Genomic DNA, 22204 nt, shown 5'->3' on the forward strand with positions numbered 1-22204 from the left:
CATATACTTCAGCATACAGCAACACCCTTTCTAAAAACAAAAAGGTGGCTCCTTGGTTAATTAGAGCACAGTGAAGAGCACGGTTAACACTATAAAAAAAAATGAAGATGTGATTTTTTTTAAATTCTCTAACCCCCCTGCTGAAGCGCCCTCAGGCTAAGCGGTGTAATCATTGAATAAGGAAATAAGATGGTTTGGTTTGGTTTATTAGGGCTTAACGTCCCGAAGCAACTCGGGCTATGAGGGACGCCATAGTGAAGGGCTCCGGAAATTTCGATCACCGTGGGTTCTTTAACGTGCACTGACATCGCACAGTAAAGGAAATAAGAAAACGCTATCCCTAGATGGTTTGGCACTTCACTTGCGTTCAGTAACCTAAAATACTTATTTCTTTGCAAACTGTAAAACTCTGGCAAACAGCCATTTTTAAAAATGAAAAGCACATTCATAAATATGAACGTGTAATCCAATGCACTGTGCTTCCAACCACGTTTAAGACATTTGTTCTCTGTGACCTGCATCCAGTACAGCCTACTGTTGTACGAATTGTCCCTTTGCAGATTTGCATATTTTTTTAGGGGCACAAAAACTCACAAGGATATAGGCAACCTGCAGTATACAGGCAGCGGCGAAATTGTTCCAATCCACACTGCCGCCGCCAGCCTCCACAAACGCTAGACCCACATTCTGAACCATCAGAGGCGTGCGTCTGGCTGATAATGTTCCTTGCCTAGCTTCTCTCGATGTAGCTGACGCACCCCACCATGTGTGACTTCGACAGAGTGTGGAAGCCTACAACTACAAGCGCAGGCAGGTGGCATGGAAAGACTGCTTGCTCCTCTCGCTAGGCTGTGTGTTGCGGCACTGCAATCAACACGGCAAACTTCAGCACAGGTTGCCTACGTCTACACTGTTCTAATGCATAAGATTCGATAATTTAGGCCCCAAAACATTGTTGAAATAACTTTTGTTGCATATTAAGCTTTTAGCTGTGTAGCGGGAGATGTCTTATAAAGAGAAAATTATGAAATTTCCAAAGCATAGATTAAACTTCAGTGCATTTTCACTTCAATGGGTGTTTAGTTGCACTGTTAACAGCGCTCTCAAATTAAAAAAAAATGCTTTAATGCCTGTTGGAATGCTTGAGAATCTACTTGCTTTTTAAATCGCCACTGTAAAACCTACATATACTGACTCCCAAATTTTTTAGAGCTCCTGAAGAGGAGCAAAACAATACAACTTTGACCATAGAAACTAACTATATGTAAGTGCAGATTATCAGGGAGAATGGTAAAGCACATTTTACAGCTCTAAACACCTTTCCATGGCTGCCACATCTACGATTCCATAGTCCAATATTCTGTACAAATTTTCCATTGCCATGACGCACATAAAGCTGCAACTATTCCGATGCGTTTCTCCACACTTCCATCCTGATATATTCAACGCACCTGCAATGAAATGCCCTTCTTATTAAAAGCTGTGGTGTAATAAGCAGCACAGGATCACAGCAAATCCACGGTACAGGTTTTTCTTGTGATATTAGTCAATTTAAGAAGTATACTGTCATGCCACGAGTACTCTACAAGATGTAATAACGGCCAAATGTAGTAGCTCTAACACGGGGTCTCAAACCTCTACCAGTCAAGCTAATCAAATGAACCAGAATAATGGCACTCTCTCCCATTACTGTTCAACCACAACCACAAGCACTCCAGCATTCAACCCTTAGCAGCCCATTATATTTAGATAAAAAAAAAAAAATCTGCTTAAGACTTCACAGTTTTCAATTAATTAAAGAAAAATAATTATCAGACAATAAGCAGCAAAGTTTGACAGTAGGCCCAAATGATTCGTGCCGCTTTTCAGCGTGGGCATGCGAGCTTGAGAGAAATGACCGCCCACTCAGTGCTGGTGAACGCGTGACGCAGGCCTGTCAGTGGGCCGAGAACTAACGGCGACTACAACTGCCCGAACAAGGCAGTAGAGAAAAGGGTCGCGAGCGTCCGCGAGTAAAGCCCGCGGCAACGCGATCGCAGCACGCCTCCGAGTCTGAATCGATAAAGTTCTCGTCACCGGATCATCGATTACGCTTTCCTCTATCAAGCTCGGTGCCGCAAGCCGGTGTCTATATTTACACCAGCTTACCTTGCGGATCAATGTGGTTCCTTGGAGTAAGCGATGGCTCGCAGCCCACGGTTTCGGCACGATTTTTCGCTTGCGAAAAGACACTTGTGTCAATGATTCGCTCATGCTGAGAACATCCACATCGGAAGCCATGAAATTCGAGCCACTTAGCGTCAATTCACCACGTTAACAGCTAACTTGAAGGCACGGCGTGCGAGGACAACGTATGAATATACCGACGGATCAACCATGCTTGCGCATTCCATCAACGTCTTCTTTCTATGAAGCATTGTCTTCGGCAGAGAAAAAGACAAAGTAAATAGCGCGCAACCCACAGCACGAGCTGAGCAAGCGCATACATCACTGGCACGTGCACGCACGAGCATTAAAGTGGTTTTCTTTTACCTGTGTACCTGTACCGGGCCGGCTGCGCGGTTCACAGCAAGTAGCTTTCAGTTCGCAGACGCCACTGTGTCGCCCAACTGAGGACAAACCGAAAATGTTTCATCTCTAATGCTTCCCCACATCTTATGGACACCGTACTACATAAAACGTGTAAAAATACTCTCTTTCCACTAGAGCTGATGCAAACGAGACATATTTCAACCAAGGCGATAAAACTATTGGCCGTTTTTATTTAGCCACTGTGCGAGAGCGGCAACAGCCAATTAGGCATTCTGCAGAGGACATGACGTAGCACAGCGGGACAAACGCGACAAGGCAACGTAACAAAAAAACAAAAGTAAGGAAACAGACAAACCGGAAAGGATTATAAACATAATAAAATAGCGTATTATCAGCTCACCGAGTGGCCCCGGTGTGTGTTTTGCCTCGTTGGCGATCCCTGGTGATGAACTTCAGTAGGTAGCTTTTCGTACGTAGTCTTCATAACGGATTTGCAGCGGTCTTTACTTTTATTATTTTTGGGGGGCTACTATTATACGGCGTGTGTAAATCGGGAGTGTTGACTGGAGCCGACGTGCTCCACCGACAAGCCGCGACGCACTGCACACGGTTTCGGCATAGCGCTTAAACCCGGTAGCGCCGAGATGGCACTGCTGTGCCGCGATGCAAGTGGGACATGTGGGGCTCTGACCGCGGCTTCGACTTGCGGTTTTAAAGCTATGTAAACAGAAAGCAGAACCAACTTTCTCGGCGTGCACTGAAGTGCATCGCTAGGTTACCCGTTCGAAAAAAAGAAAAAAGACGAATTCCGCTCGGTTTGATACCAAGGTTTTTCACGCGCCAGACGACTACACGGCACAGGCACTTGTTGTAGTACTTCAACTAATAATGAGCAAAGCAATGTCATGTAGTATTTTCTTCATTACGGGTGCTGAGGTATGCTCCCAGTTATTTTCTGGAATACAGGACGCTTACAGTATTTCTGTTCCTTTACGGGTTGTTTTCCTTCCCACGCTTTTTTTTTTTTTTTAAAGTTGGCGACAGTCTGCTGCATAGCTGTGTTTCGCGGTATACTGTAGCTTGCCAAAACGCGCGCATTTCTGCATGGCGCCAACCTTTTAGTTTGGATTCTCTGCTGCTGCCAGAAATGTTTGCTTGTCAAATTGATCAAAGGCCGGTTTCCTAGCCGGTTTCGCAGACTGCCTCTCGAATCACCATTTGGGAGCCTTGAGTATACATGCACGACTTGCGCATAGTTGCTGCAGTGGTCAGTGACACTGAACTGTCAGCGGATCTGAGTATTAAAAAAAAATGATTGCTGGCTGCTGGCTACGGAGTTACGCTGGTCGCAGAACTTCCACAGCTAAGTACAAAACTTCTGAAACTTTCTGTGCCCGCAGATGCACGACTTAATTCGCGAATATGGCGGCGGATGAATGTTACATGTTCTCTCAAAGTGACTTGCCAGCTTCAAGTTTTGGGCTGATTGAAGAAATTCGCAGACAGGGGAAGCTGTGCGACATCACGCTGAAGGTAAAGAGCCTGTATTTATTACCGGGTTTTATTACAATGAGTGCCTGGAAGTTTGTAAGTATGCGTTTTTTTTTATTGGTCCAGGTAGACGACGAAATCTTCACGGCGCATCGCATCGTTCTCGCGTCCACAATTCCCTACTTTTACGCTATGTTCACGCACGATATGGTGGAGAGCAAACAAACGGAGATAACCATTCACGGCATTGAGGCCTCGTAAGTCTAGCTATCTCCTTGTGTTTTGAGTATATTTCTCTGACACGTCTCGTATTTCAGGGCGTTGGAAGCTCTCATCAATTTTGCATACAGCGGCAAAGTAAACATCACAGCGGCAAACGTGCAGTCATTGCTTGTAGGTGCGTCATTTCTGCAGCTGCTGAAGGTCAGGGAGGCCTGTTCAGAATTTCTGGTTAAAAGGTAAACGGCAAAGACATGGTCATGGTTTGGACTGCAGATGCATCTGTGCGGCGTTTCTCGCAACCTCGCTAGTAACATTGTTTTGTTCTCTCTCTCTCTCCTTGTGCAGGCTTCATCCTAACAATGTCTTGGGCATACGTGCTTTTGCGGACACCCTTGGCTGCCCTGCCCTGGTGGAAGCCACTAACAAATTTATCCAGATGCACTTCCTGGACGTTTGCCAATCATTTGAGTTTCTTGCCCTACCTCTGGAAGATGCTATGGAAATCATTGGCTGGAACCAGCTCTACGTTGTGTCAGAGGAGCAGGTACAATGAATGAATGAATGAACTTATTTGTCAAGGGGGACTGGAGTCCATGAATTGTAATGGCTTAGCTCAAAACAAAGTGTTTGCATTTTTAGGGTGGCTGTTCGGGCCATTTGGTTCGTCATGACGAAACTCGTAGCACCTGAATGACACGGGCAGATGGCACACGTGTTGCTTGCTTCATGTCTGTCCGTGTCTTTCAAGCGCTGCAAGTTTCGTCAGGTTTGGATTGTTACTTTGCTTGGTAGTTGTGGTACTCACATCTATGTGTATCATTACAAAGTCGTGTGAACCCAGGCACAGGAGCAAAATGAAAGGCACACTTCTAGACGAATACTTGCTCATGTTCTTTATTCTGCCTGACTGGTGTTACTTGAAGTTATCACATGTCTCACTTATGGTAGAGCTTCATGTTGGGGCTGCCATGCATTTGTGCTTTTTCACATCGCCATCTATCAAAGCTTCTCGCAACTAGGCGTGAAGCAAATTTCTTTATAATTAAGAAAACTTTTTTCCTTGGCTTTCAACGTTGGAAGTTGGCAGTTGCATTAGAAATATGCCTTGAATAATGAATATTGATAATATACTGTTTTAAGGGAAAACTGATAACTGCAAGCAGGGACAATATTCCACTGCGTACGAAGACAGGTGCATTTTAATTCCTTAGTTTCCACCCCACTGCCAGAAAAAGTTGTTGTGGAGTATAGTGAGGCGCTCTGCCCCTTGGCATGGCACCAACCTGATTGATGCATGGTTACCTGGTAACCTTTCACTCGGGAAAACATGTTCTTGGTGGGAAAGTGCATGCAACACACAGATGGGACATGACCTCACTGTGTTGGACAGAAAAAATAAAACAGGTTCAAAAAAGAGAGTCAAGAGAAGGGTTGAAATGTGCAAGCTTTGTTACATTATAAGCATTGGCTGTAAATACTTTGCTTATTTCATTTGACTGAGCTACAGGAGTTGCCGTTGTGCACTGCTGAGATGCCTGCAGTCATCTTGAATGATGAATTTTTGTGTGTGCAGAAAAATTTGGGAGACATTTAAACTCCACCTTTAAGGATATGACGCAACAACGGTTCCTCTTGCCCATGCAGGCACGAGCACTGTTTCCTCTTTCACAATCATTTTGTTAAAGGCCGCTTGACATACATATAAAGCCCTGCTTTAACCAAGCCATACATGCCAAACATGCCTGTATGGCATAGCAGTTGCGTATCTAACTCGCAACCCAATGGTCAGGGGTTTCTGATGTGCCGCTGGAGTGGCTGGCGCCATCTAAGGAAGCCTCTTGTAATGGCCACCTTTTCGACCAGTCCGGATTTTTCCGTCACGCCAACAGTAATGCCGACGTCAGCTTTTCTGCCACACAGAGCCCTTCGACTTTCGCTTAAAATGAGGCTGGTCATTTCTTATTGTTGGCTTATTTCTCTGCATCTTATAACGTGTCCCTGCTTATTTGCACTGATTTCATTATGCAGCAGTGTCAAGTAGCCTGACTCCCACCCTGTTAAGGAATCTAGAAAGACGGCCACAACTTCCTCCTGATGTACTTCCAGCACTGTCCACAGGTGCTGATGTATGTGTGTTGTGAAAGGAATTGTGTACGGAGTCATCAGGTTTCATGTGCTACCATTTGGGCATGTGCACTGATGGTACCTGCTTGCACTGTGCTTATGACAGCCATAATATGGAAATTTCAGAGAAAATGTGCCTTTCATGCAGTGTTTGCAGGGACCCTCGAATGGGGGGCAACAAGGGCGTTGCCCCAACATTTCTCCAAGGGGGCAGCCCCCTTCCCCCCCCACTCCGATCTCCAACTGCTTGCACTCAAATCAAATTCAAACTCCTAAATTCTAGGACATTAGCAGTATAAAGCATAGTGGGGCTGAGCTAGTTGACTTTGTGGCCATGGTCCTAAAGTGTTTTGTTTCAGTAACCTAAAACATGTAATCATGTCCCAACTGAAGTTGTTGATTGTCTGCCCCCCTGTTCACAACACTTGAAACAGACTATGCACAAGCTTTTTGAGTGTAGTAAGTCATGCCTCATTTGTACATCTTTATGAAGGTGCCCATTTCATCAAGTTTTATATGCATTAACAAATACACCTTTGAATGAAATAATGAAGCTGACAAAAATTCAGCACCTGGTGGCAGCGGGTCTCTTTCCAAGCAATCCTGATTCATGTACCGCTTGGACGCAGGGACCACATCAGTGTTCACTCCTCGACTTCATTAGATCAGTGAACCTTTTTTCATTTATTGAAGCATCGTAGTCATCCATCATTACATACTCTTTTATACCCTGAGGCAGTAAACATAGCTATAAATAAAAAAATTGCTAAATAAGAAAAAATATAAACTAGAACTATAGTTCATTATGTAAAGAAAGCGTAATAAACAAATAAATGAAATAAATTTAAAGCCGCGCTTTCCTCACTCAAAAAAAAAAAAAAGATCTGGAGTCCACAAGTGTTTGTGGCAACATTTTCTTTCCAACCTTGGTGAAAGAACGTCTATGAAGAGTTTCAGTTTCTTATTACTCCAGACTATGGAATACTATCCACCACTGTGGCTTATGCAGCCGGTTTTAATGTTTTCAAGCTTATTCTAGTCGCACAATTTCTGTACAGTGCAGTAGGTTGTGTGGAAACACTGTAACAACCAGTCATTACACAGTGTATGAATTATCAGCAGCCAGCTCAACTGCCGATTCTGTAGTGCAGCTTGCCCACTGCACCAAACACTTATAGTCATGAAAATGTGGATTTGTTGTGCCTTGTTTCAGGTGTTTGAAGCAGTGATGTCATGGGTACTGCATGATCGGGAAGGCCGAGGCGCCCTGCTGCCAGATATACTCGCGCACGTGCGGCTGCCATTGCTGAGCCCTCAGTTCCTGACTGACCGAGTTGCTGCAGAGCCCTTGGTGCGTGGCTGCCATCGCTGCCGTGACCTCCTAGACGAGGCACGTGACTACCTGCTCATGCCAGAGCGCCGGCCACTGCTTCAGGGATTCCGTACACGGCCGCGCTGCTGCCCTGATGTGGCAGGCCACATATACGCCGTCGGTGGTCTCACCAAAGCAGGTCAGGCACACTGCTGGTGCAGCTCCTGAAGGTACAGCTTTGCAGCAAAAATGGGCACTAGAGAAAGCGGGCGTGGATATCTCCAAGGGGAATGAACAAAGCATCTAAGCATTAGGTGTTTAGAGGCTCGATCTCATTGTTCTGCACAAAAACTTTGCTGGCAAGGAAATTTTTCCCTTTGGGGAACTTTGTATCTGCAGCTGTGTGCACAATTGAGCAGTGCGAAGGAGACCATCTAATTAACACAGTGAATATAAGCAATATAAAGTGTGAATGCAGTGTTTGGTAATTGATTTGGAATGTGCTATGCTCCAATTTTATTGATCTTTATCATGGGATGAAATGTGTATAAATGCAGTAGCTTTTAAATTTGTCATGCGTTTCACTGGCGACTTTCTGCTTACCTTTTCCAGGTGATTCTCAGAGTACAGTGGAGGTTTATGATCCCAAGCTTGGACACTGGCAGGTTGCTGAGGCCATGTCAATGACGAGGAGTCGAGTAGGTGTTGCTGTATTGAGAGGGAAACTCTATGCCATTGGTGGCTACAATGGTCTAGAGCGCCTGCGGACAGTTGAAGTGTTCAGCCCTGAAAGCCGGATTTGGAGTAGAGTGGCATCAATGAATTGCAAGCGCAGGTATGACTCAAAGTATAACATATTACCTGTGGGAACACCAGTGCTACTTTTGTGCAGAGTGGTTATTGCATCCAAAATAGGGGTACAGTTGAACTGTGGTCAAACAAAATCATGCTTTGAGCCTGAGCTGAAAATCAAAGCACTTTTTTGCCCATATTCAGAACGCTATTCTATATATCAAAGTGATAAATATAAGCAGTTTTTTTCTGCAAGATTGGTGGAATTGAAGTCTTCCAACTACTGTTTTGTATAGTTCTGGTAGTAAAGCAAGGTATGTGCAGCTGGGCAGTGAAGCAAAACTTGAGCACCGGTAAATTGTGGGCAGGTACTCTTGCAGATTTCAAACTGTTGCACAAGTCTTGAAATGTTTGTTAGGTGTAATGGAACTGAACATACCTTAAATTAAGCACCCGATAATGCTAAACGTCCCTGTCTTTGAAGATTGTTGTACTCAATTCAAACTCACTGGAAATCTAAGGACTTTTTTATAATTCATGCAAAACGGGTACCTGATTCACCTAGAGCAGGGGCTCTCCAACTAGGTTCCATGGAGCGCTTGGGTTCGTTGAGGTGCTTTTTAGGTTCCAAAGATCCATGCATACCTCAATCCCTGCCTTCTTTATACGCTTCATTGTGGAACTAATCATATTGAAAACCAGTAAACTCTCATTAATGCGAACTTCAAGGGACCAGAGATTTTTGTTTGACTTATCAGAAGTGGACTTTAATATTATCCAAGACTAAATATGATTTCTTTTATAGATATCTATGCATACAAATAGTATTTTGGACCTACAGTAGAATCTCGGTCATACAAATTTCACAGGGCCGGGAAAGATGCTCGTATCATGCAAAATTTGTAAGCAAAATTTATGCATGTACGACGCTGTGCTGGTCGTGCGCCTCTGCTCATAACTTGCGGTGCGCACCACGCAACTGGTGATCGCTGCGTCGGCGAAGTGCAGGCCACTCACCGCGAGTCACTACTCGCGACGGGTACCACATGACTAGCAATCGCGACGTTGGCGATTTATGGGCCACGGCCACGGGCCAACTCCTCTCACTACCCGCAGTGTGCCATGCGACTGGTGATCCAGACATCGGCGGGGGGGGGGGGGGGGGGGGGGGGGCATTTTACAAATTCTTATCATCCTAAAATTCGTATCAACTGGGATTGTATCATCAAGATTCTACTATATTTCTCTATGCAAATGTAACTAAGAACTACATAAAATATGAGTGAAAGCCAGTGATATGTTGTGCAGTTGAAAAAATGTAATTATAATGCACTGGTTTCTAAATAGAGTAAAACCACAATATTTGGGATCTCTAGGGACTGGAAAAAAGGTTCGAGTTATCTGAAGCTTGATTAGTCGAATGGCTACAAAAAAAAACTTTCGCACTGCAGCAAATTAAATTTTTGAAAAAATAGGCAGTGGTCGTCTGCTTTTGAGTGAAAGCTGCGGCAGTGACGATGTTTTACAATCTTACAATCGTCATGATGTATTGCATGCTCACTGTCAGGAATATTAAAGCATAATTGCTCCAAAATAGGACCACCTTCCTCAGCCTCCTTCACAGGTGTGACACAGTAGCAGTGGAGCCTCCTCACAAGCAGCAGTGTCCATGTAAGGAGGCTTCACCACACACAGTGAGCAGCTTGTGATAAGTACGCATTATCAGAGCACAGGACCACGCGGACGAAAGTGAGGGGAACACACATTTGTGCCGGAATGGTGGTACGCCTTCTATAAAGAAAAAAAACCAGCAACACGCCAATCACCAGCTGAGCCGGCACACCGCCAGGCTTGGCTCACTGATGCCTGGCCGATAGCCGCTGTCATTGCGGGTTGGTAGTGAAGCTCAGAAAACGAAACTACGCGGTGACAAGGCGACTCCGATCGACACAGCCCCCTTTAGACTGCGTCTGAGTTAACCGGTTGGAGGGGCCAGATTTTTAGCTCATGCAGTGCCGCAAACCTGACATATTCGACCTTAGTCGTCGCTTTTTCGTGTGTTGGGAGCATTAAAGCAAGACAGAGTTTTGGTTAAGTGAATTTAAGAAAAATCACGATACGATTAAAAAATATAGCCAGGCAACTGAAATTCAGTCATTTGGGCATTTTTTGAGGGGCTGATCATCTGCATGCACTTCTTTTGCATTTATGCCATGCAGGAAGGGATGGAAACTAATATGCACAAGGTTGCTCAACACCTGAAAACCATTGGGGTTAGCCTCTGTATTAAGGTAGCCTTTCTAACTAACACAGTTGATACTGATGGGATTGCAAAGTGTCTGTTTAGAAGAGCAAAAGTTTATCCAATCTCGAATCTTGGAACCGTTATGAATATTGTTCACTCACTCACATGCTGTTTTGTCTTAGTTGAGCCAGAACAGCTCAGTTTTCAAAACTAAGCGGGTACACCTGATTTCATTGGTGCTTGCCCTCACTCGTATTTCTGCTGTAAAAACTGATGTCGAAAGCAGAACTGGAAATTTTTCTAAGCTAAGCTGATTCTTTAACAGTGTAACAGGTGCAAACATAAAAGGCGCACAGTGTGTTTTATTGAATGCTGGTACGTTTTACTCTATACTCTTCTTATTTCATGTGAGGCACACAGTTCCTACACTCATTTTTGCTTTTGGCTGGAGACTGGAGAAACCGTGCATAAGGCTGGTTGGGCCACATACTTCCACGTGTTGGCTGCCAGTAGCAACCTCCATTTTGAAACATTCCGAGACTCAGTGTGGTGCTCGACTGCTGACCTGAAAGATGCGAGCGCGATCCTGGCCGGGGCAGTCTGAAATCGATGGAGGTGAAATTCTACAGGCCTGTGTACTGTGCAATGTCAGTGCATGTTAAAGAACCCCAGGGTCCAAATTTTCTGAACTCTTCTTTACGGCGTCCCTCATAGCCTGAGTTGCTTTGGGACTTTAAACCCCCATAAACCATAAACCATCCACTTCTCCATCGTTAATAATTTTTGCGTGCTTCGAAAAAATTTTTGGGGAGCGAAACCAGTTTCGGATCGCTTCTTTTCAGTGATTAGGCAACAATATTTAAAAATTTCAAATAAATTAAAGAGGTTGATTAGCCACCCTTTGTTCGATCTTACTTGGAACCACCCTATTGCTGCAACAAAATTCTTGCAGTGAGTGCTAGTGTCAAGTGATAGACAGCTGATCCTTTGAGTTTGTTTGCACAATATTGTGCTTTTGTGTAAATGATCGTTTTTCTTCTGATGCAGTGCTGTTGGTGCAGCTGTACTACATGACAAGCTGTATGTCTGTGGTGGTTATGATGGTGTATCCTCATTGAACACAGTGGAATGCTACAACCCTGAAAAAAATGAGTGCGTAATTTTCATTTTTCTTTTGAGTAGATGCCTTCAGTGATCAAGACTGCATGCAGTAGAATGGTGTACAGTAGAATCTCGAATGTACTAATCTCGTAGGATCACGAAAAATATTTACTTTGTGTCCTCAAAAAATGAGCGAATTCCGCATGCTGAAGCATGAAAAAATTCCAAGCACATCTGTTCACTACGAACGGATTATTTTATTTATAGCCCCTCGCCACCTCTCAGTGCTCGCGGAGTGTACTGTGCTACTGGTGATCATGGTGCCAGCAATGTACAGGCTGCACATCACTACTCGATGCTTGCGGTGCATACTACATGAGTGGCGAGTGTAGCACCGAGTCCTTGCAGGTGCGGTTACAACTCCTATGTTTGCGTCATCATAGTGGTGCAGAAGCACATTTAGAACATCTAAATTCCTGGAAATTGTAAACAATGCATTGAGCATGGGAATTTTAGGAACTCTGTCATACCACAATTCACATCATCCATATTCGTATCGTCAAGAAGGATGTGTCGGTTGCATTGATGCATAAATGCAAATTAGATTACACTAATTTACTCCACCTTGGGGGGTTCCCCTAAAACATTTGAACACCACATTGAGGTTCGTTTTCTCGTGTACCACTCTGCATTGATTCATGAACAAGTTAGATGCAGTGGCACTCCGCAGGTACGCGGAGCCATGTTCTCTCTAAGTGTGATTGACTCTGTCCATATGTTGTTCACGTTCGTAACAAGTCCTGGGATGGAGGAATGTCTAAATTGAATCATTTTTGGGGATCATTCGCCAATACCGAGTTGCTGGCAGTTGAAGTGATAACTGCAATACAAGCAAATTTCTTCCCATAGCCATTTTGCTGCTGCTGCCCAGTGTGGCTCACCTGGCTTCTGCTAGCTCCGCTGCTGGAGGCATCACAGAAATCAAGCATATGTTTATTTTTATGAGACGAGGTGCACAGTAAAGCAGTCACTCTGGCTACCACCTCGCCCCTATTGCTGCACGCTGTGGACGACATGCTTCCCAGTATTTTAGTACACTATACCTTGACAGAAGAGCTGCAGGAGGAGCCCTACTGGCTGAAAAATGTACTACGAACAAGGCCAAATTCCAAACCAAAACCAAAACTTGTGTTTCTGATGAAGAACTTCACAGCAATGAATTTTTGCAAGTATATGAAACAAAGAGACCACGTCAAGGTACACAACGCTTTTCCAGTCGACAGGATGACGAAAAAGGACCAAAAAAGTCATTTTTGAAGTCACGAATACCTAAGTGTAATATATTTTCTGAAAGATAACAAAATTCTCTGCCAGATGATTGCAACACTCTCAAAATGGAATTTTTTGACAAAACAAAGTCTCAGCCCATCATAAACCATATCGCTATAAAACATCCTCTGCACTGAAATGCTATGGAGGAAGCAGGACCTTCAGACCCCCAAGCGATTAGGCTTTCAAGTGATTTGGCGAGCTCGAGATCGGGAACGAAAAGCCTGATCCCTCTCACACCACGGTTAAATATTTGTATCACACATTCAATTGTAACTGTCCTGCAAGCCTTTTGAGCCTCACGTAAAAAACGTACACCTGACTTTCAGTGCCAGTGTTCAGCATGTTCGCTTTATCTCGCCGCGATTGGTTGGTGCCATCGGCTATCACAAAAATGTTGGATCGCGCCGTGATACAGCAAGCACCTTTCAAAGTGAACAATGAATGCTAAACACCGGCGATATGAACGCGGCTGATTGCATACTTTTGTTGAGGATGGGTGGGTGGACTGGTGAGTGGATGGGGAGGCAGTCTGACGGACGTAGTATGGAATATCGACCCAAGCAAAAAAAATCGGTCCAAACTTCTTTTTCCCCACACAATGAATCCTTCCCCCAAATTGATGTCAACTTTTCCGGAAAACGGTGGATTGATTACGCGAGTAAATACGTATTTGTTATCAAAATGTTATTTGTGGGTTTGATTTTTACACATGGTGAATGGAATGCTTCTGTCGTGCAGATTTGACTATTGCTATTTGACAGGTGGACCATGGTGACAAGCATGTCCAAGCATCGCAGTGCAGCTGGAGTTGTTGCTTTTGATGGCCACATTTATGCACTAGGTGGCCACGATGGGCTCTCAATATTTGGATCAGTAAGTGTTTGATCTTGTTTAAAATCATATATTGCTGCATGATCCTTTCATGCGTATTTAATTGGTCACTGCATTTTTTATTCAACTCTCTTGAAAACACTGTTTTACTTAAGTGTGCCTTGTTAATACAAAGCACCAGGAAGCAGTCTTCTGGTAAGAAGATTCACCTCACATGCCATGTAGGCGTCACAGCAAGAGTTCCTCCATCTCCTTTGATTGTGAGCATTGCAATAACATGTTTGTGCCTATAGACCTTTCCAAAAAGGGCTCCCTGGGCGCTGCCATATTGTTCCCTGGACTGCAGTGGGCACCTCGCGCTAGCACGGTGGAAGCGGCGAAACGCCTCCTCTCTGGACTGCTGGAAACCGGTTCCGCCGCCGGAAACTATATGGCAGCGCCCAGGTTGGAAAGGTGTATAGGCCTTTGCAATAAGGGCTCCCCGGGCGCTGCCATATTGTTCACTGGACTGTCGTGAGCACCTCGCGCTACCACGGTGGAAGCGGCAGCGAAACCGGTTTGCAACAGTCCAGAGAGGAGGCGTTTCGACAACTCCCTCGCCCGATGCAAAGGTCTATAGTTATGCTGCAGGTTATGAGAGATGGCTCAGTATATGGCATCTGATTAATTGCGATTATTGGGGCTACTTTAGTGCACACTAAGTCTGGGCACATGGGCATTTTCTCATTTAACCCAAATTGAAATGTAGCCGCTGTCTGTATATGAAACTGACATTAGAATGCTTTAGCTGCTGTGCTAATGCTCTGAGCTCTTGCAGAGGAGGGTTATTTTCACGTAACTGTTCTTTGGACACCAATAAAATACTTAGCTATGTCATTCTAGCAGCTTTGCACTTTGTAATCTTAGTTTAAACATGAAAAATTTTAGAAGGCTTTCTGACAACATTAATGGTGAGACTGCTTATTGCGGTAGAGGTAACTAAGTTTCTTTGTAGTATACAGCGCTTGCTTGTGTTCAGGCTAGTTGAAAGGCAGTACTTGAACATATTCTAATTGTGACCGTTTGAAAATTGAGAATGCTTAAAAGGCAATTGCAAAGGATTTTCAAACATTTTCTGTTGACTATTGTAATATATATCTTGGATGTCCCTGTCTTAGTCGCAATGAATTGATTGATGATATAATGAAGAAAAGACTAATAAAACAGCAAAAACAAGGAAACAAAAACCAAAATTGGGTTTCGACTAAAGTATGGTGTAACGGATGCTGTCACAGCCTGAACACAACACAATGCCTCTCGTGTGTGCAATGATTGGCTGAACTGGTGACTGTAAATGACAGTTTAAATCGTTATTTGTCTGAAATGAACAAAAACATGCTCAATGTTTTCCGTCAGCAAGCAGAGAGCGAATATTGACTGGCATGCAGCTCATGACATCACGCGCACGAGGTCGCCCATAGAAATTGCCTCAGTTGAGGACACAAAACAGGAAAATTTTAAATGAATTTGCACTGGAACAAAGCTGCTTGGCTGTAAAATTTGGCACAAAGGATCGGAAGGCTCTGGATATGAAGGTTTTGGTAGAATGCGTAGAGGTCCTAAGAACCCCAAAGTTGCTCTTTAATGTGGACATACAGGTGCTCGAGTGACTTTGGCTTTGGCTTTGTATTTTTCAAAAAGACTTTTAAGCAAGAACAGAATTTTGTAGGAGTTTGCATGGTACATTAATCATGTCCCTGCACAGGTGGAGCGTTATGATGTGCAGACTGGCCAGTGGAGTCCCATGCCCTCAATGCTGACGCATCGGTGCCGCCTTGGGGTTGCAGTGCTACAAGGGAAGATCTATGTTTGTGGAGGCTATGATGGGGCAACGTTTCTGCAGACTACGGAAGCTTTTGATCCTGTGACTCAGCAGTGGCAGTTCGTTGCACCAATGAATGTTACTCGAAGTCGAGTTTCACTTGTTGCCAACTGTGGCCGGCTTTTTGCTGTTGGTGGTTATGATGGTGTGTCTAACCTGAGCACAGTTGAAGTCTATGACCCTGAAGCCAACCAGTGGACGCCCATAGCTTCAATGTGTGCACATGAGGGTGGTGTTGGAGTTGGAGTTCTGCCACCTTTATAGAAGAGCAGTTGAATTCTGGCATATCCTGTTAGCCAAGCTGTCATGGTGCAAGAAGGGTGCAGATGGGGTGGAACTGCACAAGAGCTCCAAGCTCTATGTGATCATAATTGTATTTTTTTATTTCTTCTGGCAGCTTAACCATGAGGTGATGCAAACACTCACTCAAAGATCTGAAAATTTTTTGGCCTCCAGTTGATCTAAATAGCAAAAATATCCTAATTTTCATCAAATGGTGGAAGCACTGTGCCAAATAAAAAGAAAGGGTATGCAGCCTACTCGCCATTTACTGAGCTACCAGGCTTTGCAAAGCCTGTACTGTTATCACTGAAATCCTTCATGTATTTTAGTTATGTGCGTGTGTCCAGCTAGGCTTTTGCTGAAGTGCAATCTTTTTTTTTTACTTGCGTGAATAAACAGTTTATTTGTATTAGATAAGAAAATATGCTGCAGGTGCCATTTCTTAAAATGTTTATTTGGCCTTTTTGCTTGCTACCTGGCATGTCTTGCTGGTTTTCAAACACAGATGTAGATGGTAAGAGGATGCTAATTTCTCACGTTTAATGATTACATTAAGAGCAGGAATTGCAAATGCACAATTGATTTCAAACATGCATCCAGGCTTTATGTAACCTTTTAGTCTTAATGAAGCCCAGAGGCTGCGTACTTAGCATTACAGTAAAACCTCTTTAATTCGGACATCGAGGGAATGGAAGAGACATCCGAATTCTCTGAATGTCGAATTATTGAATGGCCCCCAAGAAACTGCCACAAACCGTTCACAGAACATTTACTTGGTGAAAACTGAGCAATGATTGTCTGCTTTTGGGATGAGAACTACGCGGCAATGACTATCATCATTAGCATTTCCATCAGATGTTTTATTGCATGTGCACTGTCAGGGGTGTGGAACCAGAACTGCTCCAAAGTGCCTCCTTCATATGACAGCATAGTTTCGGCACCCTGGACAAACGGAAGCGAGGGAAATGCACACCGGCTCTGGAATGGCGAGAAGAGAAGACCAGCGAAGCACCAATCAGCGTCTGAAACAGTGTGCAGTTGTGCTCAATTAGCTGGTTGACGCACAGCCAGTAGCCGCTGGTGCCACGAGCTGGCACAAAGTCCAGAAAAGTTAAACCGAAACTATGCATTCGGACTATTTTACTGTCAGTTGACAGAGCCCATCAGATAATCGCTTCACCTGCCGCAGAGTGTACTTCAGAGATGCGTGGGCAACTATGCACCATGAAAATCAAGTTTGAGGAGGGATATTTCAACGATAACTTAGCACGCTGCTCATAACTTGACACAGTCCCCCATCGGGACCCTGTCCCAATAAACCATGTACAGGCGCGGCCTTAAGTAAATGGAGCACGCTATTGCGTTTGAAGTGCAATCACGCTTTCTCTATTGGTAATGAAGAAGCGTTGTTTGTCTACAAGAAAGCCCACCAACCTCCTCTACCAGCATGCGCTTACCGCTTCTGGAAATTTCAATTATATGACGTGTGAAAAATATTCGAAGACAGTTGCATGCTCCGTTTACTTTTGTCCGCGCCTGTACCCTCAACAGCGTCCAAATTACCGAGCGTCTGGCGCTGTAGACTTGCATGTGCTTTGGCAGGGATCGAACTAGCATTCCAAATTATTCTGATTTCTGGATTAAAGAGGGTCAGATTAACGAGGTTTTACAGCAATCAGTTTGGTGTGTACACAATAAAACTTCATATATATTTAAAATAAGCTTTGGCATACAAACAGCATACCACTAGAAGTCAAAGTAGAAGCCTGGGTTAGTTGGTAGGTACTCATCCTTAAGCAGCGCAAACAAGACAAGGACAACGGAAGGAAACGTACAACACAGCGTTCGTGTTGTACGTTTCCTTTCGTCCTTGTCTTGCTTGCGCTGGTTTAGAACGAGTACCACTAGAAGCTGGTACTATTAAGGCCTGTGGGATGTGCACTACTGACCTGACTGGCGTTTGACTTGCTCACCCCTTTTATGTTTTTGGCTGGCATTGAAATTGAGTTGTGGTAATCGATATGATTGCAGTAACTTGCTGCATGCGCTGCATAATGAATGCACATTGTTGCTGGATTTATGTGCAGGTGAAGCACACTGTCTGGCATTGTTTTATAGGTCAAGAAACAATACCAGTAGTGCAAAATGAAGACAAGGACACTGAAAAGACAGGACATGCACTGATCTATGCACCCCTGTCTTTTTGCTGCCACTATCACTTCTTGAATAACGAACCAACAAGCTCAGTGACGTCATTGCTCGCGCTTTAGTAGATTTCACGATAATTATGCCATGCTTATAATTATGGAGTGATTGCATGTTCCTGCTTTATTCGTCCTCACCCTGCCATCTGCTAGTGTCCTGTTAGCAGAGATGGTAGATGGTAGAGCGACTGCCCAAGACAAGCACTGGTCCTGGGTTTGATCCCTGAACCAGGCCGAATTTTTCTTCAACTCCATAGTCCCTGAGAAAGCAGTCTAGCTTTCCTTTGTAGTCATATTGCTGTACTCAGGTGGATGCATTAGTAAGTACTACTTAATGCTCATAATTAGCCTGAATAGCAGCCTATGACATAGAATTTCTGAATGAACAAGTTTCTGTTTTGGTCATATAAAGGTAAAAGAAGTCCCTGGTGTGATTTTTCGTTTTACATCTGGTGCTAGGTATCATTTGAACATCACTTGCCTTTCTGACTGAAAGGTTCTTGTAGTAGCACTAATAAGTTGAACACCTTTATAACAGACGCATACTGGAGAGCAGTTTTTGTTTCACATTAGCGGTGTCATGTAAGCAATGTTCCATATTTTCATTATTTACAGATGTGCTCCTACATTTATGTTGCCATCCAATGACAAAGAAAAGGCTACGCATGTTGCACTTATTAGCTGCATAATTTTGTCTCCTTGACGCATGGCATTCCTGTGAACAGTTCTTGAGTTCTACTGCACTGCAGCTGCACATATGCTACCAAGCTTTCTTGTGCCAATTTGCAGCAGAAAAGTAGTTCACACGCGGTAACTAGAACTAGCAAAACTGGATAAATATGTCTATAAATGGTGTTCCGAGATAAGTGAAGCAGAAATTTTCAGTGTACTGACCTTGAATTGTTTTTTTCTGCATTATCTCACACTTAATTATTTAATAACAGGAATTCCATGTAGTGTTACGACAGCACATGAAACACAGCCGACGACGAAGAGCGCGGCTGCTTTGGGCCTGTGACAGTGTTGATGACGCCGTAAATTCACCAAGCTACTAAGCCAACAGGGAAGGCAGCGCGCGTCGGCTATCAACGCGGCGCCGAAATCGTACATATATTAACTCCAACCGCTCGGCGGCGAGCGCGTTGCGACGCGCTAAGGAGACGCTTTGTCGGTTGAGGCACAGCATGCGGGCCGCGCGCAAACCACTAGCTGACGACCTTTTTTCTGAGTTTTGAGCTTCTTGCACTGTTTGAAGGCACAGCCCCATGGGCCCATCTGAGGCGCATGAGCGCAGCGCCCATGTGTACCAGTGTACGCTGGAGCCGGTCTGCGCATGCATGAGGCGTAGACGCGAGCTGGCGCTGGCGCTTGGCAAATATCTGCCCATGTCGGATATTTGCGCCGCACTCGCGCCGGAAATGGCTTGCTGGTTTGCGGTCGGTGTACACCAATCAGGGAACGCAGTTCTCCCGGCATCCGGTGCGGCCCTTCATGAGCTGAGCGCGAGTACCAGCGACAGGAGGCAACAGGCCATCGAGTTGCGTGTTTTCCTACGCTGTGCTCGCGCGCCTCGGATGGTTCCACCATGGAGATGCGCCTTAAGGGGACTGCAGCTTCGCAAGGGCCGGGGTGCTGCAGGTGCTAGAGTTACTGTATATGCTACCAAATAGTATATACAGGAACTCTAATCATTTGAGATGCAGAGCGCCCCCTCACGGAAGAAAGAGAAAATGTTTCAAAAATAATCTTTATCCACATTCCGTCGTCAGGCACCACATAATTAAGGCACTCTCCCCTACAGACGTACAGCAGGCGCGAAGGATAGCCGATGTGGGAGAGTAAGAAAGGAGGATAGGAGAGGGCCTTGGACGTTCAGATCGGCCGTACTCAGCAGGCATTGGAAGGCAAAGCATCAGTGGCTATGAGATGCTTTCTAACCAATCTGTCGCAACATTTAAGCATGGAAGTCGAGTCCTCCACACGCTGTAACTGATGTACAGGATCTGCGTCAGCACGGTTGAAGTAACAGCAGCATGAACCAAATTCGTTGGAAGGTGCCGAGCGTGGTTTCAGTGCACGCTCGGCCCCAAGGACTAATACCATGCAGTTATCTGATGAAGGACATTTGTGGATGCTGCCCACTACCGATGTTCATATGTGGCGACTGGAATGCGCACCACTCGTTATGAGGACCTTCAAAGGAAGATACATGAGGGAGCTCGCTTGCGAGGGCTTTCTCCAAACAGCAGCTAGCCGTCGTGAACGATGGAACACACCCTCTCATCAGGCCACCTAACATAATTTCTATCTGCTATAGATGTCACAGCTCATTCGACTAACTTTCAAGAGAAGTGGGAAGCGGTGTCTTAAGCTATGGACTCAGTCCGTTTCCCTATATTCATTTCTGCGTGGAACTACAAATGGCTGCGTCAAGTGGGAAACCGTCTTTAGCCTACTCATTAACGACGAATTTTGTAAATTTTTGTCTGAAATAAAGACTTACTACTACAATTTCTACTACTACTCTGTGCAGAAAACTTTTCGGGTCATTAACAGGGGTTACTACCGTAACTGTCTTCCCAAGGAGCCCACTGACAAAGTTGCAGCAATATCTGAACACTCTAAATAAGTCACGACCACCACCCGACCTCCTGTGCATTTCCCTACGCCAGACCTCAAGCTTCTAAACTTATGTGCCACCCGCCGCCACACACAACGCCGGCTGCACCGCTCACAGGGCCCACAAGGTAAAATGCAATACAATTTTATAAATGCGCTTATCCGAGCACATACAGTTCGGCTAACCAGTGCAAACTGGATGAACTTCTGTGCGTGCAACAGAAATGTAGGATCCATTCACGTCTTCGGCGCTAGCCCATAAGGTGAGCATAAAAGCTAGCACCGACGAGTTTAAAAGCACATTATCGACTCCTGGTCTTCTCGTTCCGAACACATCAGCATGCAAATTGCAAGCTAGACTGCCCTTCCACTACAGAAGAATTCAACTCAGAACTCCGCAATTGTAAACACCGAAGCTCCCCTGAGCCCGATGAAATCAGTTGCCAAATGCTATGTAACCTACCTGAGGCCCATCGCGACATCCTCGTCGAATATCTAAACAAGGTCTGGTCCACGGGTGACGTTCCAGATTCCTGGCTCATTGGCCACATTATCCCTGTACTGTAGCCAGGAAAGCCTTCAAATGTGTCGTCATCGTGTCGCTCAGTGTCACTCATCTCTTGCATTCTCAAACTGATGGAGCAGATGCTCAGTACGAGTCTCGAATGGTCGGTGGACAGACACAGGTTACTCCCAAACTGCATGACTGGATTTTGCAAACGACTTAGTGCCAGTGAGTGTCCTGGATCTTATCAGCTCGACAGACCACAGTAAGGCCAACAGTCTGTCTACAGTGGCAATATTTTTTTTATGTACGCCCAGCTTTCGATGGAGTTGGCCCAGCAGCACTTTTCAGAGTATTGTCGACGATGGGAGTCACAAGGAGATTGCACTATCTACGAGAAGGTTAGCTAAAAAGATTGCATATACTGGTGCTATATTAAGCTCCAAGAGGTCTTGCAAAAGCGGCCTTCCACAGGGAAGCATCCTTTCCCCATTTCTCTTCAGTCCTATTAGCAGAGCTTCCACCCTCCCTATCAAGTACATCAAGTTGTCTTAACATAAGCATCTGTGCTGATGATATCTGCAACTGGGTGTCTGCATCCAGGTACTGGCTCAAGCTGCCATTATGTCCACCGAACAGTAGACGTTTTTAGCACACTGGAGACGTATACTGGTTTATCGGATCCGACCTGTGCACACACAGTGGCTCCCCCCAACCCCAACAATGCCACTGCGCATGCACAGGAAGGGTC

The 22204-nt window shown here is 44.9% G+C and overlaps 2 protein-coding genes across 7 annotated transcripts in view; one reads left to right on the plus strand and one right to left on the minus strand.

Annotated features, from left to right (window-relative positions):
* Nucleotides 1–3320, minus strand: part of SPoCk (secretory pathway calcium atpase) — a 58024-nt gene extending 54704 nt beyond the window's left edge. Inside the window, exon 1 of one of the 3 annotated variants that reach the window (XM_089580287.1) lies at nt 2933–3320. In XM_089580287.1, the coding sequence (XP_089436413.1) occupies nt 2933–3016 (84 nt within the window). In that variant the 5' untranslated portion in view covers nt 3017–3320. Of the gene's footprint in view, nt 1–2148; nt 2475–2532; nt 2822–2932 lie in introns of those variants that run through there. The other 2 variants (XM_089580288.1, XM_089580289.1) reach the window with 2 other exon arrangements.
* Nucleotides 2889–16379, plus strand: KLHL18 (Kelch like family member 18). 4 transcript variants are annotated; one of them, XM_089580291.1, is made up of 10 exons: nt 2889–2987; nt 3933–4065; nt 4150–4280; nt 4341–4481; nt 4591–4789; nt 7583–7880; nt 8294–8516; nt 11766–11870; nt 13913–14024; nt 15727–16379. In XM_089580291.1, the coding sequence occupies exons 2-10, from the start codon at nt 3955–3957 to the stop codon at nt 16105–16107; spliced, it is 1701 nt and encodes a 566-aa protein (XP_089436417.1). In that variant the 5' UTR covers nt 2889–2987; nt 3933–3954; the 3' UTR covers nt 16108–16379. The 4 variants fall into 4 exon arrangements, with proteins under 4 accessions (XP_089436417.1, XP_089436418.1, XP_089436416.1 ...); XM_089580292.1 differs by lacking the exon at nt 2889–2987 and adding an exon at nt 3005–3468; XM_089580290.1 differs by lacking the exon at nt 2889–2987 and having other exon boundaries at nt 3005–4065.
* The last annotated feature ends 5825 nt before the right edge of the window (nt 16380–22204 follow it).

The sequence above is a fragment of the Amblyomma mixtum genome, chromosome 3 (genome assembly GCF_055824585.1).
Source record: "Amblyomma mixtum isolate Tamu chromosome 3, ASM5582458v1, whole genome shotgun sequence".
NCBI classification, from domain to species: Eukaryota; Metazoa; Arthropoda; class Arachnida; order Ixodida; family Ixodidae; genus Amblyomma; species Amblyomma mixtum.